This window comes from Taudactylus pleione, unplaced genomic scaffold (genome assembly GCF_031769625.1).
Source record: "Taudactylus pleione unplaced genomic scaffold, aTauple2 ptg000437l, whole genome shotgun sequence".
Lineage (NCBI taxonomy): Eukaryota > Metazoa > Chordata > Amphibia > Anura > Myobatrachidae > Taudactylus > Taudactylus pleione.
In genome coordinates, this window is record NW_028284839.1 from 6,559,343 (window position 1) to 6,584,153 (window position 24,811).

General features: G+C 46.5%; 1 protein-coding gene across 2 annotated transcripts in view; it reads right to left on the reverse strand.

The window, feature by feature from the left end:
* Positions 1–1,714: 1,714 nt before the first annotated feature.
* Positions 1,715–24,811, reverse strand: part of KLHL21 (kelch like family member 21) — a 49,271-nt gene continuing 26,174 nt past the window's right edge. Inside the window, exons 1-5 of one of the 2 annotated variants that reach the window (XM_088447764.1) lie at positions 22,017–22,183; positions 18,793–19,868; positions 10,893–11,298; positions 7,576–7,648; positions 1,715–5,931 (exon numbers count right to left, since the gene is read on the reverse strand). In XM_088447764.1, coding sequence (XP_088303890.1) covers positions 5,614–5,931; positions 7,576–7,648; positions 10,893–11,298; positions 18,793–19,843 — 1,848 coding nt within the window. In that variant the 5' untranslated portion in view covers positions 19,844–19,868; positions 22,017–22,183 and the 3' untranslated portion in view covers positions 1,715–5,613. Of the gene's footprint in view, positions 5,932–7,575; positions 7,649–10,892; positions 11,299–18,792; positions 19,869–22,016; positions 22,184–24,811 lie in introns of those variants that run through there. The other variant, XM_088447765.1, reaches the window with a different exon arrangement.

Genomic DNA, 24,811 nt, shown 5'->3' on the forward strand with positions numbered 1-24,811 from the left:
GGCTCAAATGCCTCTTAATAATAGGAGGTAAATGTGTACAGTAATAAACTCTGTACAGAGAACCATGGTCTGGCGTAATTGTTAAGCCGCTGGGACAACATCCTGTATCCCTGTTATGTAATGCCAAGAAAATAAAAATACATTTAATACAATATAGTACAAAATAAAATCCCTCTTATTTTATTGGAGGAAAAAATAAAAAACACTTAGGAATAATACTTTTTTTTTTGTAAGCAACCACCGTACAAAAATTGTTCTGGTCATTGAGGTGCAAACTACCTCCTTAGGGATTATTTTAATATTCGCGCAAAGGGGTATATTTAGAAGTGGAGATGTTGCCCATAGCAACCAATCAAATTTGTAGCCAATATCTTCTAGAAGGTGCTAGATAAATGTTAAGTAGAATCTGATTGGTTGCTATGGGCAACATCTCCACTTCTAAATACCTGCACTTTAGTAAATATATCCCAAAGTGACTATTTATAGTCATTGACAGAGGACCCAGACAATAGTTTCTTTACTCCTGACCCCTAGAGTTTACTATAATGTGTTAAGATATGAAGGCACGCTAATATTATAGTACACAGTATAGCAAATTATTATATATGGTTGGACAGGTGCGATGCTAAGCATTACATCATCTAGCCAGGAAATGCAGAGCCTGTACTGTGCTCCTATTATAATTCTGCACAATTATATTCATCCGCTATAGAAAGGGGGGTGGGGGATGATGGAGGAAATGGAAGCTCAAGCTGGGTACACACTACAATTATCTGGCAGATCATCTGAGGATTTTATGATCTGACAGAAGATTGTATAATGTGTACGCACGAACAATCTCCATTGACCTCATAAATCATTGTCATCGCACAATCGCATCTTCTAGGGTGCTCATAAGATGCCATAAATCTGGTCACGGTATCGTGAACAATTTGCCGTGTCTATACACTGACGGCCGATCTGCCGACAGATTTTATTTTGATTAGGTGGCTACTATACAGATAATCTGCGCGGTGCGTACTGGGACACGATCTTCCCTTCCGATGATCAGGACAGAGGAATAGGAGGATCTGTAGAAACACTGGGCCTGATTCAGACCCGCTTGCAATCGCTATGCGCTCGCAAGCGGATGGATGGTGGCCCAGTGCGCATGCGCACGACGGAGCCGGCTCCGTCGTGCGCATGCGCGAGACCCGGATAGCGACGGGCAATCCGTCGCTCCGGGTCTCGTACCAAAGGGGGCGTGCTGTTGATGTTGAGTGACAGTACGCCCCCTTTGGTGGGCGGGCCGGGGGCGTGGCTGCCCAGACGGAGGCGTTCCCATGGGAACGCCTACCGTCTGGGGTCGGTCCCACTGACATCACAAGTGATGTCAGTGGGAGTGCTTTTGGCTCTGTTAGAGCTGAAAGCACTCTTGGGCTTGCGGCAACGAGACCCTACCACAAGGGTCTCGTCGCAAGCCCGATGGTCACGATGGTCTTGACCATCGTGACAATCTTCCTGGCAGCTCGCTATAGCTGTGGGTGGTCACCCACAGCTATGCGAGCAGCCAGGAGGCCGCTCTAAAAAACAGGAAGGCCGGCCCTGATTCAGAGCGTCCGCTCTGTCAGAGCGTCCAGCTCTGAATCAGGCCCACTGTACGGTGTGTACCCAGCTTTAGATTAAGACGCACGTCACTGCATAAAAACAAGAACAGGTTTTGTTTTCTGTCCAACTTTATTTAATTTAAATTCCATTCCAAACAATACAATGATCATGTAAAATAAAAACTAAATCATTCTACACAAAAAAACAAAACAAAAAACAATATAAAAGGCAAAACATGAGAACAGCACAAATGTCACAGTTTGCAGCTAATGATGTAAATACATACAGTTTTCTATGAAAACATTTATTTGCAGGCGAATAGCATCTGTAATTCTGCGTGGTGAAACTGTGTGTAGGAAGCGATCAAGTCACATCATATCCTGATCACCGCCGCCTACACATAACGGGGGCAGCGAGCGGAGAATACCCCACAGGAAGCCTGAACGCACACCATACAAGATCCCAGAAACAGTCAGTGGCACAATGTGAACTGGTGACGCTCGTCTTGCCGTATAGGAAGACGCATTATGGATAGTGCAGCGGGGAATGGGTGAGCAGCTTGCCCTATCTGGTATATATATATGTAGTGCAGCAGGGAATGGGTGAGCAGATTGCCCTATCTGGTATATATGTAGCACAACGTTCTGCAGGAGCTTATCAACAACAAACCAGTTCTGCTTTTCAGGAACAGACCTGCGTAAAAAGGACCTGATGCAGCGTGGATCACTATTCTGCTTATACGCACGCAACGCAGTTGCTAATAGCAGCGGTGACATGTAAATGTTTGCATTCGCATTGCGATTGCAGCCTGACATAAGGACGCCCACTTCCCCATACTAGGGCAACATAGCAAAATACTTGGCCACGAAGGTTTTCCTCCAATATCTCCACTGCCGATAAGCTGCCGATGGTTTACATATGTATTTGTGTGATAGAAGTTGCTTTACATAAAAACAATTTAGGTTTAATCGTCCTTTATAGCTATGAATGTCTAGGAGAGTCCACTGAACAATGGCTGGATATAAATGTACAGTGGGTCTCAGGTTACTATGACGGTTTATACTGCACCAGCTTTGTCCGCAGAACGTACGTTAGAACCATACGTGTGCAGTGATCCATGTAAAAAGGCGGAGACATAACTAAGTCTGAAAGCCTATAATCTAATGCAGCAGAACCCCAACTACTCACTATGCAGCGAACACATGATATAATTCAGGATCTCATCAGTGGCACATAGCATTCAATGGGAAACACTGTTTCCCTATCATACAAGAGCATAACAGCATATAGCGTTTTCACAACTGGAGCGCTTGTGTGACAACTACACGGTGTTCCCATCACCAGATACTATGGGTGGAATTCAATTGATTACGCGGTCCGGATCTCCCGTCTAAAGTGACAGGAGATCGTGGGCCGCCATTCAATTGCTGCCGTTCTTCGCGCTGATCGCGCCCATAGAGGTCAGGTTTAGCCGCGTAAAGCAGCTAAACCCGACCAAAGTGCTGGGCGCGATCGCGAAAAGTGATGTTTGGGTGCCCAAACATGTCACTTTTCGCACATTTCAGCTCTCATCCCCCAGGGGCTGCAAGCTGAAATGTAGCGTTTGGCAGCTGATCGCGCCCGACAGGAGCAAGAATAGAATAGCTCCGTCGGGCGCGATAGGGGATGAAAACAATTGAATTCCGCCCTATGACTGCTCATGATTCTATGGTGGATTCATAGGTAATGCAGCCACTGAGCTGGAGAGGCCTGGGAACACGCTTTGGCAACTCTGGATAAAATAGAATCTAGAATAACGTGAATACACAAATCTGCAAACATTTATTTTCTAGAGCGGTGCCACTGTTGCTACAAGGCGGGTGCGAGTCTGGAAGATACACTGAATTGCAGATAAAAGCAGAGTGACACCAGAGTAGGATTTATAGGTCACCTAATGTAAACCTGGACAGATATTGGCAACACTGCATTGCAATTGCACTCCAATGAATACGTTTAGGGGTATGTGTAGGTTTTACCCAGCTGCAGTACAGATCTGAAGTCCAGCCTGGTATATACCTGCATGGCTTGCACTGCAGAGTGCTTTATTATACAGAATGACAGGAACCAGTGTGGATATAGGAGTTAATGACCCGAACTATAGGGGAAAGAATATGCAAAAATGGCGCCCGCAGTTTAGGCAAAACCGCCGAGGCCATCTGGCTAACCGGCACAGGAGAACGGACAATATGCTTATTACGATGGCAATCATTATTGATTGAGGGGGAGGGGGAAACAGTATCAATATTATAATATGAATATATTATGGGGAGCAAATTAATGTATACTTATTTTGAGAGCTATCTTATTTATTACCTTATAGGGGGCAAACATATTACAGCACTATAAATGGTGCCCCATAAATACATATTTAATGCCCCATAACATAATTAATACATTATAATGTGCTCTTAATTCTAAATTAATTTGTCCTCTATAATTATCTTATGGGGCAAAATGATTTTCTGAATATATTATGATCAATAAATAATGACTGCCCTTATAATAAGTGTATTGAGCCCCCCGCATGTGCTGATTGGTCGGAGAGCGCAGACAGGATACGTCTGAGGAATCTCATCGCTCAGCACCAGCTCATATTTCTAGCGGGCTTTAAACTGCAGCTGGATAGACTTCAGGGTATGAGTTTTACTCTATGTAAGTAAATCAAGTTGGTGATTTCTGTGGTGCTTTTTAAGACATCACGTATTTCAGCGGTTTGGCCTTAGGTAATCATTGCTATTTCAAATCTGGCAGGAAAAATTGCCAAAAAAACCCCAAAACAGAACACCTTTAGTAAATCTTGACCTTAGTGTTTTGTGATACAGTTCCTCTTAGTGTTTAAGCTAGTCTGAACTAATAGCATACAACTCACATACATACATCAGCCATAACCAGGCCCGTAGATAGTCCGTCCGGGGCCCTGGGAATTTTCGGGGGGTTGGGGTGGGGTTTTAAGCCCAGGCTGGATAATTACTAACCCCCTCCCCTTCCTTCTTGGCTTCCCTGGCCATAACATTAAAACCACTGACAGGTGATGTGAATAAACTTGTTCAAGAACGGTTTGAGGAACATGACAGAGCCCAAGGTGTTTACTTGTCCTCCAATTTCCCCAGATCTCAATCAGATCGAGCATCTGTGGGATGTGCTGGAAAAACAAGTCTGAGCCATGGAGGCCTCACCCCGCAGCTCACAAGACTTAAAAGGATCTGTTGCTAACATCTTGGTCAGGGTGCCAGATACACAGGATACCTTCAGAGGTCTTCTGGAGTTCATGCCGCGACGGGTCAGGGCTGTTTTGGCGGCACAAGGGGGACCAACACAATATTAGACAGGTGGTTTTAATGTTATGGCTGATCAGTGTCACATACACACACAGGAAATTGGTGTCATGACAACCTACATTATCAACTGTTGCGGCCATTTTGTGGGCTCACCTTATCTTTAGCATGCCGCCTATGGGTTCTTTAGGACACAAAGAGAACAAGCTCTCGCTGAAGTTACTGACATCTACTGAATAGATTAGTTCATGAAAGTGACTTTGTTCCACAAAATGGCGTCCAGCTCTGGGAGATAGTTTAGACATGATGGCTACTACAATGACATTCAACGCTTACATTCCTGATGATGTTATTAGCGGGGTGGCTGTGTGTTTTACATATTTTTGTTTTTTATATGTTTGATAGCAAAAATATATTTTATAAAGATCTAATTCTTCTCCTTTTTGAAAAATTCAAAAGAAAAGTAACAGCTTTCAGCATACAGACACACCCATTGGCATGTATATATATATATATATATATATATATATATATATATATATATATATATATTTTGCAGAGTGCATCACGTGATCATGTGGAAAAAAAACAAGCGTATATAAATATATAATGTTATTAAAATAGAAACCGTGTCGTCTTCTAACGCGCCATTGGCCCTCTATCGATCTGGTCGTTTGGTTAAATTAGGTTGAGATAAAAGAAATATATCGATCTATCGTCGGTGCAATTCATTCAGATTGTGGTTGTGCAAGTTCTGCCGTCGTCTGTTCAGATTGATCGTGTTCCTTTCAATATTGGCGTTGTCTAGCGGGACGCCATCAAAGCTGTACTGGGTATGAGGCATAAACTGTCTGAATATGCTGACGCTGCCATGCCAGAAAGTGGGCTGAGGTAAATGTCCCACAATGCCCCATTCCTTTGTCTCTGGGTCGTATGCCTCCACCACATCAGATAGTTCAAAGGTATTGTCGTAACCGCCGGACACGTACAGTCTCCCGCCTAGCGCGGCCAGGCTCCCTCCAACGTGTACCTGAAATTATTATAACAGTGTTTAGACACCCATAAGTGTGGTATATTGTATACCAATTCCAGGGACTGGCGAGTACACAAAATCTACGGTGCTGCCGCAAAGATTTATTGAAATAAATGTGATTTCTCTAAATAAATGGTAATGGCCACCTACACACAATAGAAGCCGCCGTTTGTGTTCTCAGTTATTATCCAAATCAAGCAATTAACTTATAACCAGTGACAGCACAGCCAACATTCAATAATTAATGGCGGGTACGTAACCAATGCATTTTCTGGGCTGAACAAAATGGCTGCCTTGGCTATGTGCAGGTGACAGGTGCAGCTTAAAACGGACAAACTAAATATTAAAAGATAAAGTGTAACAAAGTATTCTTCCCTCGCCATCACAAATACAAAGACACACATTTCACAGCTTGTAGTTACTGACTAAAGCAGTGGTCAGGGAACAGGGGTAAATTACCCCACATGGGGTAAAACTAAAATCCCTGGGGGTAATGGACGGACAGCCGGGCATGCATATGAATCATTTTATAATATAGAATGATTCATATGCATGCCCGGCTGTGCTGCAGGGAGGCTCTAAGCCGGACGCCCGCTGAGATGTTATTACCAGCGGGCACCCCGCTCCTTCCCCGCAGCACCGCGTTAGACGGAGGCTGGTGTTCTCTCCTGAACTCCAGCTTCCGCCTCTCTCCATGTGCACTATGGGAGAGACTCATGACGTCTCTCCCATAGTTCCGAGGAGCAGCCGGACGGACAGGACGGCGGCGGATGCAGGAGCGGGGATTAAGGTAAGTGGGTTTTTTTTTTTTGTACAAGTGGCACTACAGGGGCATTATATGGGGACACTACTACAGGGGCATTATATGGGGGCACTACTACAGGAGCACTATATATGGGGGCACTACTACAGGGGCACTATATATGGGGGCACTACTATGGGGGCACTACTACAGGAGCACTATATGGGGGCACTATATGGGGGCACTACTACAGGGGCACTACTACAGGGGAATTATATGGGGGCACTACTACAGGAGCACTATATGGGGGCACTACTACAGGAGCACTATATGAGGGCACTACTACAGGGGCATTATATGGGGGCACTACTACAGGAGCACTATATGGGGGCACTACTACGGGGGCACTACTACAGGGGCACTATATGGGGGCACTACTACAGGGGCACTATATGGGGGCACTACTACAGGAGCACTATATGGGGGCACTACTACAGGGGCACTATTACAGGGGCACTACTACAGGAGCACTATATGGGGGCACTACTACAGGAGCACTATATGGGGGCACTACTACAGGGGCATAACTATGGGGGCACTACTACAGGGGCATAACTATGGGGGCACTCACTACTACAGGGGCATTATATGGGGGCACTACTATATGATTTCCTTCCTTTCAAATCAAGGGGGTAACGTCGGCGTATCTAAATATATTTTGGGGTAAAAGGTAAAAAAGTTCCCTGACCCCTGGACTAAAGGATGATCATATAGGCATACGGTGATTTATTATTAATGATTTTGACCTGTATAATTCAGATCTAAGAAATCCACAAACACCAGCTCAATCACAATTCCATGATAAGTACAGGAAGACAATAGAAAGAACAGAACATTACCTGCTTCATGTCAGGTATTTTGTTCCACTCATTCTCCACAGGACTGTATACATCCACTTCAGCCGAGTCGTCTCTGTAGTATGAAAAAAAGTGTGTTACTGAGAATACCGACACGCTGAGCGATATTTTACCCCCATCGATATCACTTATAAACATGTTGTCACAGACAGAACTAAGATGTGCAATTCTTTTGACTGCCATCTTGTCTTCATTCTAGCCACACGATGAAAGATAAAGAAGCTCCCCCTCCGTTTTACTTTTGCCAGCGAAGGAATAGGACTGCAAACATGCCCATCAGAGATTTGGAGAAGTAAAAACCTACTTGTGTCTCTCGTTCACACTGAATTACAGCAGCAGCTGCAAGGGATAGAGCCTGTTTACACTCCCACCATGTTCCAAATAGATTACGTAAAACAAAACCCTGTGCGCACCTGTGGGACAGACGGAAACGCCGGGCAACGTGCTGCGACCTGCAGGTTACACGGCTGCCCGGATCGGTAGCAGACGCGTATACGGAAACATCGATCCGGGTGCCTGCAGTATTTCAAAGAGCTCCACTTGTGTTGCGCAATTCTGAAGGCCATGTGATCAATTTCCCTCTGAGCGCTTAAAAATGGCCGCACGTGCTAATGCACCGGCAGCGACACCATGCACCCGCCATGCATGATGCCCATTAATACCAAATCCATCACATTATAATCATATAAAATTGTTGAAAAATGACATCATGAATGTGCAGACGCCTTCCAGGCCTGTATTGTCCAAAGTGGTCACCCGCAAGGTGCCTTGTTGTGTCGCTGGTATCTAGAGGGTTGGCAGCCGGGTATATAATAAACATAACCGCTTCCAATGTGAGTAGGAAATAGGTGCGCTTTAAATCTGAAAGTCTGCAATGCTGTACTCCCACAGGGAAGAGTAATAATTTTGCCCAATGCAGAAGAAAAACAATAAATAAAGGGTTATTCCAGAGATAAAAGCTCCTGCACAAAACATGTTGGTCAGTTGTTCCCAGCAATGGGGGAACATGATCCTGCAGACATTTCTCATGGTTTTATTATAGGAAAAATGTGTGTGACAGGAACAGGTGAGGAGCATTAGCCGAGGCTGGCGGAGGGATCAACAGCTGCCGCCCTTAAGAATAGTCATGGTAACTACTGAGGAAGGACATTTAAACAGGCACTACTGGGTTTGGCATAAATAACATATTTGGTTTATGTCGGCTAGACGTGATGCCTCGGAGGAACCTCTGTGGATCAGAGCCTATAAACATTATATTTAGTGGCGATGTCATGCTCAGTCCTGTTTTTGTTCTGGGTGTTTAAGGGAATGCAATGTTCTTGTAAGGGAGAAGAGTTCTGCCAAGATGGGCTTTTATATCCCGCAGCCTTCTATATTTATACTTCTGAAAAATAGTCTGAGGGAGCTTTGGACGGATGCAAAGTACAGACCTTGCTGGAAGAATACTCAGAACACAGACACTGTGTACAACACAAGGCTTTGTTCTGTTGTGCTGGGAGAGGCGGCCATCATTTATCATTTTAGACATTTTCACGGAAACAACAAGATTTACTCAGACGTCTTACAAAACACCACCAATATGCTTCTAAACTAAATAAAAAAAACAAAAACAGCTAATAACTGATTACAGAAGTGTTTACACCGCCTTGATTATATTCCTTTAACTGCAATTAGAGATGAGCGTTTATTTAGTGAAGTATTTACAAATTTCCACCCCAGTCGTCCTTCCAATATGGCTCTAGTTCAATCAGGTTGGATGGAGGTCTCTTGTTGTTGAAGAGCCTGAGTTTTCAGCTGGGACAGTCAGAGATATTTAACTATATATATATTTATTTTTATGCCACGCCAATGTGGTTTTTAGTCATGGTACTGCTTGTATATTAGTCTTGGCCCAAATTCTAGATCTATAGCCCTCACACACCTGCGCAATCCTGTACATTTTTGAAGGGCCGGACAAGTGTGGGCGAGCCAGATGAGGAGTGTGGGCGGTGCTTACAAGAGGGGGGAGGGACTATCCTGTCTTTAGTGCGCCGGACACCCGGAAGGCTTAAACCGGCCCTGTATTCACCAATTGCCACAATCTCCATATTTCTTAATGATGAACTCGATAGAGTTCTGGGGGATAATAAAGGTCTTTAAAATCTTCTTATGTCCTTCCCGTTTGGATCTTTTAAACAGCTTTTTGTTAAATTGGGTTTAATTGTTCTTTGATTTTCATGATGAAGCTCTTGTTTGTGAGATGCCCCACAGGTGATTAGTGTATTTTCAGACAGTTTTAATTTATTTTTTAAATCAACTGAAACATTACTTGCACACGGGTGGGCGCTCAACACTTATATGTCCATGGAAGACAGATCATTTCAACAAGATTTATTTAGGTAAATCTTAGTGGAAAATGATGAACAATTATGCAATCAATTACGGTCTTATTACTAGGAAAAATATAAAAAAACAAAAAACAAACCTTTATTGTTGAGTTTTATTTATTAATAAGCTCACAAATTCTATATACTGTCAAGCAGTAAGAGTTCTAGAATAAGGGGTCTATTTACTAAGCAGTGTTAGGAGAGAGTGAAAAGTGATAACAAAGTGATAAGTGCCAGCCAATCAGATCCCGACTGTCATTTTTCAACACAGCCTGTGAGATGACAGTTGGGAGCTGATTGGCTGGCACCTTATCACTTTTCACTCTGTCTCTTAACACTGCTTAGTAAATAGACCCCTAAATTTGGATTTCTCAATGTATGTAATTAGAACCTGTGCACTGACACTTGATATGCGGAAGGAATATTTTATAGCGGTGTCACAATTACAGTAGCGAATGGATAGACTACTGTGATTTTCCTTTTAGGATGGTATCAATAAAAAACAACAACTGTAAAGGTGATAAAAAGGTATTAAAAAACAATTTAATTTATACCGGAATGTGGTGGTAAGCAGAGTTTTACAGCACCAATAAAACAGTGATAAGTAACCAACTAGAACTGTGACTGGTCTGAAAATTCAAGAGACCCTCCCCAGCCTCAATATGCAGTCACATAACTGGTGTCACCTGCAAACAGCAGAGGACTTTAATAGCAACTAATAACATCACTGAGGAACACTAATCCTCAGCGGGTGCGCTTTACAGCTGTATGTATATTGTGACCTCACAGTAGGATACAGGATCTTCACTGTACGGAGCGCACATCTGTTATTCAGGCCTGTAACCAGATCTTACCAGAAGACAAGTCCTGCAATGACGAGATCCCTCCTCCCAAACACTTCCCCCCAAATGCATTAGTATTGCCGAGACTCACCTGACAAAATAAATTAATCCATTAAGTGTCACAGTTTTTGGTGCAAAGGACCAAGGGGGCAGCCGGCCACAGTTGACCAGGGACCACAAGTCACTTTCTGGATCATAGCACTGCATGACCATGGTCTCCTTGCCCTCTAGAGAGCCGATAGCGTAGAGCTTGCCCCGACAGGAGGTGGTTGAGCAGTTATCCATTGGGTACAGCATTGCCCGCAGCGACTCCCAGGAATCTATGGTGTGGTTGTAACGTTCTGTGCTGTCGGAGGCAATAACGTAGAGGAGGCCTTTCAGCACCGTGGAGCTGTGGTATTCCCGGGGCTTTAGCATCGGCGAGACCTCCGTCCATTCATTCACACTGGAGTTGTATCTCCAGACACAGTCGTAAAGCCGGGAACCATCAGACCCTCCTGGAATACAAGTATAAACAAAATAAATACATATTTTGTGCCGGTAGATAGTTCTTAATGACATTGTCTGTATGTTTGGGGTCGTTGTCCTGCTACAGAACACATTTGGAGCCAATCAGACCCCTCCCTGATGGTATTGAATGATGGATGAGAGGTACAAGAACTATCTTCAGCGTAAAGAAGAACAAGGAGTCCTGGCCTGGAAGTGATGATATGGCCCCCACAGAGCCCTGATCTCAACATCGAGTCTGTCTGGGATTACATGAAGAGACAGAAGGATGTGAACAAGTCTACATCCACAGAAGATCTGTGGTTAGTTCTCCAAGATGTTTGGAACAACCTCCCTGCTGAGAAGGCAAAGGGCGGTCACACCAAATATTGATTTGATTTAGATTCCTCTTCTGTTCATTCACTTTGCATTTTGTTAATTGATAAAAAATAATATATTAACACTTCTATTTTTCAAAGCATTCCTACTTTGCAGCATTTTTTCCACACCTGCCTAAAACTTTTGCACAGACCTGTATGACTGTCTACCTTTCTCTATGCTGGTGAACATACCCATGGAGTACCGAACTCCACCCAGAGTGATCGTAACCTTACACGTATATTTATCATTTTATTTTTAACAGTCACCTCCCACTTCCACCTCCACCTTCCTAGTTTCCTGCTGGGGTTGTGAGAGAGGGTTGAGCCGCAGAAATACAACAAATGCATGGGGACTCCTGTGTGCCACCACCTAGGAGAAAGATATTCCCCTAGGTGGTGGTACATCTGTACATTGTGTAACAGTGCTCATCTCAGTCACTGTATGAGTCTGGTCACCATGTCTGTGTAATACGGCTAAAATCACAGATCAGAGGCACTAATGTACTTTTCACCATTATGACCGTAGAACGAACTGCAGAACAGGTTTCCTGATAGGATATCCCATTTATGAAGAGATGCTGCAAACGTCTCTTATTCTACAAGTGGCGGCTTGTGACTATAATACAATCGATAAAGGCTTTCCCCAGTGATAGTGTAGTGGAATTGAAGCATTGTGAATCTGGTAATGGGCGAGCATGCACGTGGCTCAGTGTATCTGCACCTGCTCCTTCACATCTCTGGGGAGATATCAGAGTTCATACAAGTCACATTGTTATAAATAGATGGTGACTGAAGCGACAATCGCAGCTCACAAGACAGAATTACAGGCAGTACCAGGCTGCGACTATCACCTGCAGCTCACTATGCATGATGCTATACTGGCAGGGAGGTTAAACATCTACCCATAAGAAATTTGCTGGTCAGTGACCAGTTCTTCGTAAATTACAATCCAGCATCTAGCACAGTGGTCGGGGAACAGGGGTAAATGACCCCACATGGGGTAAAAATGAAATTCCTGGGGGTAATGGACGGACAGCCGGGCATGCATATGAATCATTTTATAATATAGAATGATTCATATGCATGCCCGGCAGTGCCACAGGGAGGCTCTAAGTCGGACGCCCGCTGAGATGTTATTACCAGCGGGCGCCCGGCTCCTTCCCTTCAGCGCCGCGTTAGCCGGAGTTCTCTTCTGAACTCCAGCTTCCGCCTCTCTCCATGCGCACTATGGGAGAGATATCATGACGTCTCTCCCACAATTCTGAGGAGCAGCCGGGCGGACAGGACGGCGGCGGATGCAGGAGCGGGGATTAAGGCAAGTGGTTTCTTTTGTACAAGCGGCACTACAGGGGCATTATATGGGGGCACTACTACAGGGGCACTATATGGGGGCACTACTACAGGGGCACTACTACAGGAGCACTATGGGCTTCATTCAGAGGCGGCCGTACGGTCTACGACCGCACAGCCGCCTCGATGTTTGTCCAGTGCGCATGCGCACGAGGGAGCCGGCTCCTTCGTGCGCATGCGTGAGACCCGCTACAACCGACAGCGCCGGTCGTAGCGGGTCTCTTTCCAAAGTGGGCGAGCTGTCGATGTTGATTGACAGCTCGCCCCGTTTGGAAGGCGGGCCGGGGGGGTGGCAGCCCAAACGGAGGCGTTCCCATGGGAACGCCTGCCGTTTAGGGGAGGCCCCACTGACATCACTAGTGATGTCAGTGGAGAGCTTCCGGCTCTGACAGAGTCAGAAGCTCTCCGGGGCTTACGACAAATGAGACCCTACCCTAGGGTCTCGTCGTAAGCCCCGATGGTCGCGATGGTCTATGACCATCGCGACCATCACCCTAGCTGTCGTTAGAGCTGTGGGTGTAAACCCACAGCCTAACGACCGAAACAGAGGCGGCCGGTCAGGATGCAAGCGGCCGCCCAGTTTCTGAGCGACCGCTTGCATCCTCCGGCCGCCTCTGAATGAGGGCCTATATGGGGGCACTACTACAGGGGCACTACTACAGGGGCATAACTATGGGGGCACTCACTACTACAGTGGCATTATATGGGGGCATTACTTTATGATTTCCTTCCTTTCAAATCAAGGGGGTAACGTCGGTGTATCTAAATATATTTTGGGGTAAAAGGTAAAAAAGTTCCCTGATCTAGCAGATCAGTAGCAGTAAGATAATCGTGTTGTCCAACTTGTTACCAGGTGCTAGATGTGAAGCTTCATTGGTGCAGGTACTGATGAGCCTGGGTTGCCTATTGCTACAGCAATGTAGAGTGTTGGTGCTATATAGACAGAAGATAGCAATAACAGTAACATCAATTCTGGTCTTTGGCTCTATTGGTACATGAGTAACCATTTGCCTACGGCCGGCCAGGTTCTTCTGGGGGCACTGACATCATTACTTCCCAGCTGTCAATGACAGCTGGAGGATCAGGAGAAGGTGCCAGAACGGTCTCGCTTGGTTCCTGGCATCCTATTGGCAGCGTTCAGTGTGAACGTTATGTGCCGAGTCCCTTTTTGAAGGGGAATTCCTGTGACGTTGCTGCAGTGACCACACAGGACGTAACCCAGCAGAGGGCAATCCCAGGGGCAATGCAGGGCAAAGCTGGTCTGCAGCTACTAGGGGTAAATAAACTGGATGAAATATCAGCAGATCTAATATAGCCACTATGCACTGAGGACCTTATTTCAGCTAGTGCTCTGCTGAACGCAGATCCTCGATGATAGGGAATCTGCGCAGGTGCCTGACGCAGAATGAGTCTGCGATCCTGGCAGCAGACTGTCATTGATTGACAGTCTGCTGCCGTTTGTGGGTGGAGAGGGGCGGCCATGGCCTCCGTTTCCCAAAATGGAGACCTGTTGCTGCCGTCGTTCACAGACATATCGCTGGTACACACTGGCCGACGGGCACCAGATATATTGCCAATATATCTGTCAGTGTGTACCCAGCTTAAGTCTCTTGGATCTTTTTAGGTGGGGTCTGATCAGCACACAATAATGACGAACGTACAAATGTGTCCACATTTGCACCTTTGGCGCATCACGGACTTTGCAAATTAGCTGCACCAAGCATAGCGCCAGAGACTTTTCCCAAAATATGCACCCTAAATACTAAACACTAAGGCGTCTATTTACTAAGCAGTGTTAGGAGACAGAGTGAAAAGTGATAAGTAAGTGATAAGGTGCCAGCCAATCAGCTCCCAACTGCCATCTCACAGGCTGTGTTTGAAAAATGACAGTTGGGAGCTGATTGGCTGGCACCTTATCACTTTTCACTCTGTCTCCTAACACTGCTTAGTAAATAGACCACTAAATACTGAAGCCAGCATTTCATGTAGCTTCTGTGTAAAGAAGCAAAAGACAGTGGGCCTGATTCAGACCCGGTCGCAAGCGCTATGCGCTCGCAACCGGGTCGATGGTGGGCCAGTGCGCATGCGCGAGACACGGATAGCGACAGGCACTCCGTTGCTCCGGGTCTCGCAACAAAGGGGGTGAGCTGTCGATGTTGAGTAACAGCACGCCCCCTTTGGTGGGCGGGCCGGAGGAGTGGCTGCCCAAACGGAGGCGTTCCCATGTGAACGCCTCCGTTTGGGGGCGGCCCCACTGACATCCGTCAGTGGGAGAGATTTCGGCTCTGTTAGAGCCGAAATCTCTCTGGGGCTTGCGGCCACGAGACCCTACCACAAGGGTCTCGTCGCAAGCCCGATGGTCTTGACCATCGCGACCATCTTCCTGGCCGCTCGCTATAGCTGTGGGTGGTTACCCACAGCTATGCGTGCGGTCGGGAGGCTGCTCGAAAAAAACAGAAGGCCGGCTCTGATTCAGAGCGAGAGCTCTGTCAGAGCGTCCGGCTCTGAATCAGGGCCTGTATTCCGATACGAGTGACTGTGCAATGCCATGTATCGTTGCTTACAAACTGGCTGATTAAGAAGCATGTAAGTATGGAGGAACCACGTTTTTTGCAAACCTCACTCTTCAGACTGCTAATTCTAAGTCAGCACGGTTGGCGTAGTGGTTGGAATTGCTGAGTGCTTTCTGTGTGTTGCATAACATTTGCCAAACCTTGCCGGTTTAAGAAATCTGACATTGTATTAACACATACTAAACAGCTGACTGCAATATACTGCTCTCTGCTATCAGCCATTTCAGATGCAAAGTTACTGCTCGCAGTGTCCTCTCGTAGGGTTAAAGAGAGACGTCAGATGTGCATTGATAAAATATATCCACCTTTTCTGGGTCTGTGAATCAGGACAGTCCTGTCAAGATAGGGACTGTCGGAAGGTATATAAAGGCACATTTATCATTGGTTGCTATGGTCTCAGCGCAGACTGGCACCTTTTCAGCGAGGACAGTAAATAACCCTACGTGCGCTTCTATAAACGTCTCATGTTTGGCAATCTGCGCTTACGACCAAAGTGCTGTTATGATTCAAGGTCTAAATATGTTCCGGTTGCTGCAAATAAAATGATCTATTTAATTCTGATTCAGGCTGTTTATTCAATACTCTGGTGCTGGTGGGCTATTAATACACCTCCGCGTGACCACGAGGTGGAGGAGGACACTCGGGCTGTTCACAAACTGTGATCCTGACAACACCAACAGGAATCTCAGCCAACGGCAGAGAAGAGCTGGAATTATTCCGCTGACAAGGTACACTGAGAACAAGACAGAGAACTGCTGCAACGTAAGCATAGAATGATTCAGCAGACAAAGAAATCGGATTACACCCCTCAGTAAGGGGCCTATTTATCAATTATTATGTGCAGGATACCTCCGAAAGCACCTGTTATCAGGGGGGTACCCGCAAATAATAAGTATCCCTCAAATGTATCTACAGTGATATTGGACATATCTTCTGCGGTCTCCCGTTTCGGCAAAAGCAGCCCCCATAGAAACCTATAGGGGGATCTTTCTGGCAGAATTTACCAAGCTCCAGAATGCTTGGCCCCGGTAGCTATAGGCTACAGATCGCAAAATGTCAGCAGACCACACATGCGCAGTAGATAATTTCTTATTGCCGCGAATAACGGCGATAAGAAATAATTATCGGGACAAAAACACAATAATTAGTAAATGGGCCCATAACTGAGGTAACTCCTCCCAGAGTAGGGCACAATTTTTAGGAAGTAAATAAAAACTTCTGATCCCATCTACTAACAAAGATGATTTAAAGGGGCACATCCACTAGGCAATATAAATGAGCGATTGAATAACAAAATCGTTATCGTTCAATCGCTCATTAATAATCGTGCACTATAATGTCTGAAACGACCAGTGATGTGCGCTCCCGCTGGTCGTTTCCGACATCGATCATCGCCTGAACATGCCGGTCAATCTGCCGATAATGACAGATTGACCATGTTCAGGGATGAGGGAGGGAGCCTGCACTGAACGATGTATAGTTCAGTGTGGGCACTGCACAGTTTAATGAACGTCTGAACGATATCGTTCAGTCCTTCACTAGTCGGCAAGTGGATGTGCCCCTTTTCAGCTTTTGTTAGTCACACTACTAGATATCAGATAGTTGCTATCGGATATCTACAATCCTTTCACAATCTGTGTCCCTCACCATTAGCAATACACTGCACATTTGCCTTTAAAGCCTGGTACACACTAGAGCTGGGTACACACTAGGTCGAACGGCTGACAGCCAACCTTTCTGCTGATTGGCAAGTGTATACACACCAATCGTCTTCCCTCTGTGCCAGGCTTAACAGCTCATCTGGGCGGGCATTTAAATTGGCCTGTCCAGTTGAACTGTCAATCACCGCGGGGTCCCTGCAGCATGCGTACAGATGATCAGCAGGTCGCTCGTATACAGCAGCATCTGCTGTGCTGCACCGCAGATCGATATGTCGGTGCACGACGTCGTTCACAGACATATCCGCTGTACACACTCGGCGATGCACTACAGATAGATCGCCCGTTCACTAATGTCCCTTGTTAAGCTTGTTTTGTAGTTTGTGCGGTAAAGGCAAATATAAAGCACTGAGTCTTGTTTGGAGAAAATTGCTATATAAATGACATTATTATTATTTCTCCATACACCCAAATAATTTCCCATATGACCTTACCAATATACGGGGGGTGGAATTTGCTTATAAAAGGAAATAACATGATACACACATGTGTATATAATGATGCCTGTCTGTGACATGTGCAGCGAGAGCCAATAGAGGTACGTGCATACCCACTGCCCGTGCTCACCAATGAGGGAAAACATGTTGGTAACACACAAACGCTGGGCATATCCTTAATATTGCAGGGTTCAGTGCAGTGACTGGAGAATTATGAATTGGGTATAGTTAGATGGATTTTGCCCAGATTTAGCTGGCCACAAATGCCACATCTTACCCCGTCACCTTGTACCATGGAAACATCTGTTGCTGTATGAAATCACCTTCCAGCAAAATGCCATTGTTAAGCTTGCCACCGAGGGTGACAGGCAGGAGAGGATATCCAATAGGACGTGTGTACTGCCGCCACTGTAGGATGGTCCAGTTTAGGGTACGGAACTAACCTTCCCGTTTACAGACCTGACAGAGGTGGCCTGATAATTGCATTTCTCCATTGGCTTTTTGCCCCTTGGCTTAATAAGTAATGGCAAGACTGAGGGAACGGCTGCTTTTATACCACTGCCAGTTAAACCTGACATAAGGCCAGAGAAGCCCGCTCATGTGCCAGCTGCAATTTAAGAAACGTAGGGGCCCTTCTTGCCAGTTTCCAGACACGCAGCCTTTTGTAGGAGTAAATGTATGGTGAAAACGTATATGACAGATCTTACGAAAGAACAGCAATGGACATTATCTAGGAGACCGCACCATTATGTAAATGTGCCCACGGATTGTGGCTGTCTGGTTGCAGAAGTGGCTGGAATGCTTTGCTAAGATGACCCATCCTGCACTCACAGCCCACATGGACCTAAAGGTAGGTGGGACACGTCCTTAGTAAAGGTGCCCAATCCGATCTATGACCAATAGCCTAAATCTGGCCTGGGCATGTTCTGTACGCCACCTGATCCCCCCGTTGGCACCAAATGTTTCCAACTTTGTAGCCCAATCCCCTTGTTCTTTGCGGAATGCGCCATCATCCTATAAAGCCACCATAGCGTTACCGTGCCTCACCTGTCACGTAGATGTCGTTGCCCAGTGCCGTGATGCTGTACCCACCACCCAGGTGGTCGGGGAACTCCGCCAGGTACCTCCACTGGCCGGTGTGGGGGTTGTAGCAGTCCACGGTGACCAGTTCATCGCAGTCCTGGTCGCAGCCACCGATGACCACCAATATCTCCGCCAGGCCGGTGGAGGGCCGGGGCCTCATCCGCTCGCAGGGCTGGTCGTGGCGGTCGTATTCGCAGGACTGGAAGGAGCGGGCCTCGCCAATGAGCCTCAGGCAGGAGGGGCTGTAGTAGACCAGGGGGTCGCTCTCCACATGGGCCAGCAGGTAGAAGCGGCGGATGAAGGGCAGGCGGACGTGCTGGAAGAGCTCGGGCCACCGGTGCTGGCGGTGGGGCAGGTCGGCCCGGACCCAGCACAGGACTATCTGGTAGGCTGTCTCCTCCTTGTCCACACACAGCCGGTCGTCCATGATGTACTCCAGCATGCGCTTCCAGGGCAGCCGCTCCACCTCCCGGGCCTGGGCCAGGTGGGCCATGTGGGCCAGGATGAAGCGCTTGGTGCTCTCGGCCAGGCCCCGGCAGGCGTAGGCCTCGGCGAAGTCCTGGATCTCCAGGCAGTTGCTGACGTCCAGCTGGCGCTCCAGGTAGGCGCAGCAGGCCTCCTTCACCGAGGGGAACTGGAAGAGGTCGGCGGCCTGCAGCAGCAGCTCCACGTTCTCCTGGGTGACGGTCACCCGGCCGGTGTAGCAGAAGTCCAGCAGCAGGGCCAGGATGGGGCCGGTGACCTGCTGCAGCTCCACCCGCTCGGCCTGGCTCTCCCGCAGGCGGCCGGCGAACATGGCGCGGAAGTAGGTGCTGGCGGCGGCCAGCACGGTGCGGTGACACGGGAAGTCCTGGCCGCCGGCGCTCACCGTCATGTCGAAGAACTTCTGCTCGGCCCGCAGCTCGCTGATGCCCCGGAGCAGGTGCAGGGCGTGAGAGGAGTCGAAGAAAGGCAGCGAGGCCTCGGGGGTGCCTCCTCCGCCCGAGCCGGGGGAGGTGGGGAGCGCTCTGTCCATGGTCCGGGCCTCAGCGGCGGATCATCTGGGGGACGAGAGAGAGAGAGAGGACGTGAGATGGGGCCGGGGACTGAGAAGGGGGGGTCAGTGCCTAACGCTGTGTTCTCCTCACCCCGGCCCTGTCATATAGCATGTATATTATATATGCCTACACTGTGCCCCCTAATATTAAAATATATATATATTACGTCATCATATACACTGTGACCCTATATATAATGTACCTCGTCATATACACTGTGTGATAATGTACCTCACATATACACTGTCACTATATATAATGTACCCCATCCCATATACATTGTGTGACCCTGAATATAATGTACCTCATCCCATATACACTGTGTGACCCTGTATATATTGTACCTCTTCCTATACAATGTGTCACTATATATAATATACTGTCCTCATATACACTGTCTCTCTCTCTCTCTCTCTCTCTCTCTCTCTCTCTCTCTCTCTCTCTCTCTCTCTCTCATTGTATACTGTGTCCCTACATAATGTACCTCGTCATACACTGCATACTGCCCCTATATAATGTACCTCGTCATACACTGCATACTGCCCCTATATAATGTACCTCGTCATACACTGCATACTGCCCCTATATAATGTACCTCATCATACACTGCATACTGCCCCTATATAATGTACCTCATCATACACTGCATACTGCCCCTATATAATGTACCTCATCATACACTGCATACTGCCCCTATATAATGTACCTCATCATACACTGCATACTGCTCCTATATAATGTACCTCATCATACACTGCATACTGCCCCTATATAATGTATCTCATACACTGCCTCTATATAATGTATCTCATACACTGCATTCTGCCCTTATATAATGTACCTCATACACTGCATACTGCCTTATATAATGTACCTCATACACTGCATACTGCCCCTATATAATGTACCTCATACACTGCATACTGCCCCTATATAATGTATCTCATACACTGCATACTGCACCTATATAATGTACCTCATACACTGCACACTGCTTCTATATAATGTATCTCATTATACACTGCATACTGCCCCTATATAATGTATCTCATACACTGCATTCTGCCCTCCTATAATGTATCTCATTATACACTGCATACTGCCTCTATATAATGTATCTCATACACTGCATTCTGCCCTTATATAATGTATCTCATACACTGCATTCTGCCCTTGTATCTCATACACTGCCTCTATATAATGTACCTCATCATACACTGCATACTGCCCCTATATAATGTACCTCATCATACACTGCATACTGCCCCTATATAATGTATCTCATACACTGCCTCTATATAATGTACCTCATCATACACTGCATACTGCCCCTATATAATGTACCTCATACACTGCATACTGTCTCTATATAATGTATCTCATTATACACTGCATACTGCCCCTATATAATGTACCTCATATACTGCATACTGTCTCTATATAATGTATCTCATTATACACTGTATTGTACAGTAACAATGTGCATGTATAATGTATCTCATACTCTGCAATACACATAACGTACCCAATACACTGTAGCATACTTCTCTATGCCTACTATTGCCTCATACACTGTACCTTACTGCTGTATACTGTACCTATGTACTTACACTTAGCATTCCCACAGTTACTGAAATGTATATTCAGGCCATCCATAGGTCTTTATGTAACCTCCGCCATAGATTCTACCTCAAACTTTCTTTTAGCTCCCAAATAAGGTCACTCAGACAGAGGGCTCTCTTCTATATTTGGTGCATGAAGATTTTGGGTAGAAATAGGAGGACTCTCCCGGCACAAACAACAGATGGACAGATCTATTATCGCACTGCACAAGTACAACCCTGCAAACACATTGTATTAGCAGCAGCAAGCCCAGATCACCCTCCTAAATGCGCCCAGTAATTCTAGTCTCTGACCATTGGGCGTCTTCGTGTGTACCAGTCCCCGAATAGTTACAATGTATCCGAGCCCATTACACCGGCTGTTTTATGTTGCAAAGGTTACATAAGGATAGGGGGAAATGCAACGATTACAATAATATAAATATATATACAAACAATGCTGACCTATCACCTGCCCAAACAATGCCAAGCTATAATAAGCACACAGACATACACACTGCACATGATGCCCTGAGATTTTATTACTGACCTGGGACTATCAGGAGAAATACAGAGATCTTCAGTCAGCTCAGTGCTAGGGCTCTTCCTATACTGGTAGAATGGCTGGGTGCTGTGCCAGTCTCTCCCTGGGCACGGTGTGACTGCCAGCTCCTGGGACAGAGGGTCTCTCTCTGCACTACAGCTGCTCACATTGATCTACAAGAGCAGCTTTGTCACGAGTGTCCACCCACTGGGCAGAGCCAAGGCACACGTGCTCCAGACAGACACTGACCCCACACTGCTGCTGCTGCTCCCCCCGGGGCGACGTGGAGTGACTCACCAGTGCAGCAGCTAATGGTGGAGACACGCTATTAACCCATTGTCACTGCAGCAAGCCCACAGCCCTGCTATTTATAGGCAGCACAGTACATGCAGTCAGGATTACACAGCCAGATGTGATGGGATGAATCAGTTTAAAAGGGGAACTTGTAACGCTGCAGAAAGTAGCATTATACTACACAAAACTAAAGATAGCCCCTTGTGACTCACTGTAGAGAGCTATCCCCTTAAGGCCAGGGGTTCCCAACCACAGTCCTCAAGGCACACTAACAGTCCAGAATTTAGGGATAGCCATATTGAGCACAAGTGACTTAATTAGTAACCATCTGTGCACAATCACGGATATCACTAAAACTAGGGGGCCCATTTATTAATGATCGCATTTTGCAATGCGATCAGGGCATGCAGTACCGCCCCTGATCGCATTGCAAAATGCGATCCTATCTGCCGGATGTATTATCCGGGACATGCAGGGAGACGGGCTCCGAAAAGAGCCCGTCCCTGGGATGTCTCCGGAGGGCAGTCGGGGCTTCTGCGCATGCGCAGTCCCGCGGACTGCACATGAGCGGCGCCCATTGCCGGCGGAGGGATCTGGGAGATCCCTCCGCCAGCTGATATGCGGTAAGTCCCCATAGGCTACAGCGGCTAACGCTATCTTTAGATAGTGTTAGCTGTTGGGGCCAATATCAGGAATGCTTCGCATTCCCGATATTGATACATTTTGCAGCATTGCATCCCCCATAGAAATCTATGGGGGAGGCAGCTGCCGGCGGCAATGGAGGGATCGCAGCAAGTATCGGAGATACCTGCTGCGGTTCCTCCTTCATACATCCTGGGGATACTTAGTATTTGAGGTAAACCCCCGAAAACAGGTGTTTTCGGGGAATTTACCTCAAATTCCCTTTGATAAATGGGCCCCTAGGACTGTTAAGGCCCCCATACATCAGCAATTGATAGCAGCAATCGATTGTGTATAAAAATCTTTCCCTTTTTCAATCGATTGCAGAATTGCCACAATCGATTGAAAAAGGGAAAGATTTTTATACACAATCGATTGCAAATTGCACGATTGCTGCAATAAATTGCTGATGTATGGGGGCCTTTAGGCGAATAATTCTAATATGTAAAAGTTTCTGCATCTGAGCAGTTATGAGAGAATGACAAAAACATGGGAATGGTAAGATGTTCTGTTGCTTCTGCATTAGGCTGTTTGTGTACAGATTTTAATCACTGGCTAGATCCATACATCAGCAGCTGCAACTACACCAGCAAGCTGTTGTTTAACTACATGACCCAAGACAGCTTAACGTACATTTACGTTTGGTCGATTTTTGCCGTTTTTAAACTCTATTTGACTCGCTGAAACTCGAGTGATTTTAGGCTTCTGAAACACTCAAATTTACCAAGAATCGTGCTTTGCTGAGAGTGTGTTTTCCGATGGTGTATCTGATTGAGATTTCTTACCCGAGTTTGCAGTGTCTGAACGCAGCCAAACACTCCCGAACAAGCAGCCTGCACATATCAGTGAGATATGTGAAGGCTCCTTGTGTGTTTTAACTGTAAAAAAAAGGGTTAATAAATAAAAAAAAATTATGTAAGGTCCCCCCAAAAAAGTATAACCAGCCCCTGGTTCCTAAAAGTATGGGGGGAAAAACGAGTAGAGTTCCCCCATATTTTAGGAACCAGCACTGGGCTGCTGAGCCAGTCTTTGTTTTTAAAATAGGGCGGGAAAAATGCGTAGGGGTTCCTCTATTTTTAAAACAAGCACTGGGCTCAAATCCGGCCACCTGCTGGCACTTGTAGTTCCACAAGTGCCAAAGGGCAGGCACGCTGGTACCTGTAGTTCCACTGTAAAAAAAACAATAGTTTAATGGTATTTTTAACACTAACCCCTGCACCCACAGCCCAGGAGTGTGGGGAAGAGCCCCGGGCTTCAGCTTAAGTCTGGGGTGCTCGGGAGAGGGGGACTCTTTATTGGGGGGTCCCCACCTCCGTTGAAATCCCCGGTTTGGTCTGACTGGCTTAGGGTGATAATGCTTTGGCTGGGGTGACCCGGTGAAAGGGTCCCCTGGCTGTGGCATTACACCTCAGCCGGATTTGAGCCCAGTGCTGGTAGAGGGACCCCAACACAATTTTTTTCCCCCTATTTTAGAACAAGGACTGGCTGAGCAGCCCAGTGCTGGTTTCTAAAATACGGGGGAACCCTACTCGTTTCCCTCCATCCCCCCTGTATTTTTGGAACCAGGACTGGATAAGCAGCCTGGGGCTGGTTATGGTTTGTTTTTTTTTGGGGGGGGGGGACCCTACGTCATTTAAAAAAATAAATAACACTTCAAACTGTCTGTAGACGCAGAAAAATACACAGATCACACTGATCTGTGTATTTTTCAGCAAAACACGCACCTCAGGAGGTGGTCTATTTTAAAATTCTATTTAGGTCCGAGTTTGCTACAATTCCACCAGTGATTGTAAACACGATTCTTGGTAAATTCCCGAGTTGTATAC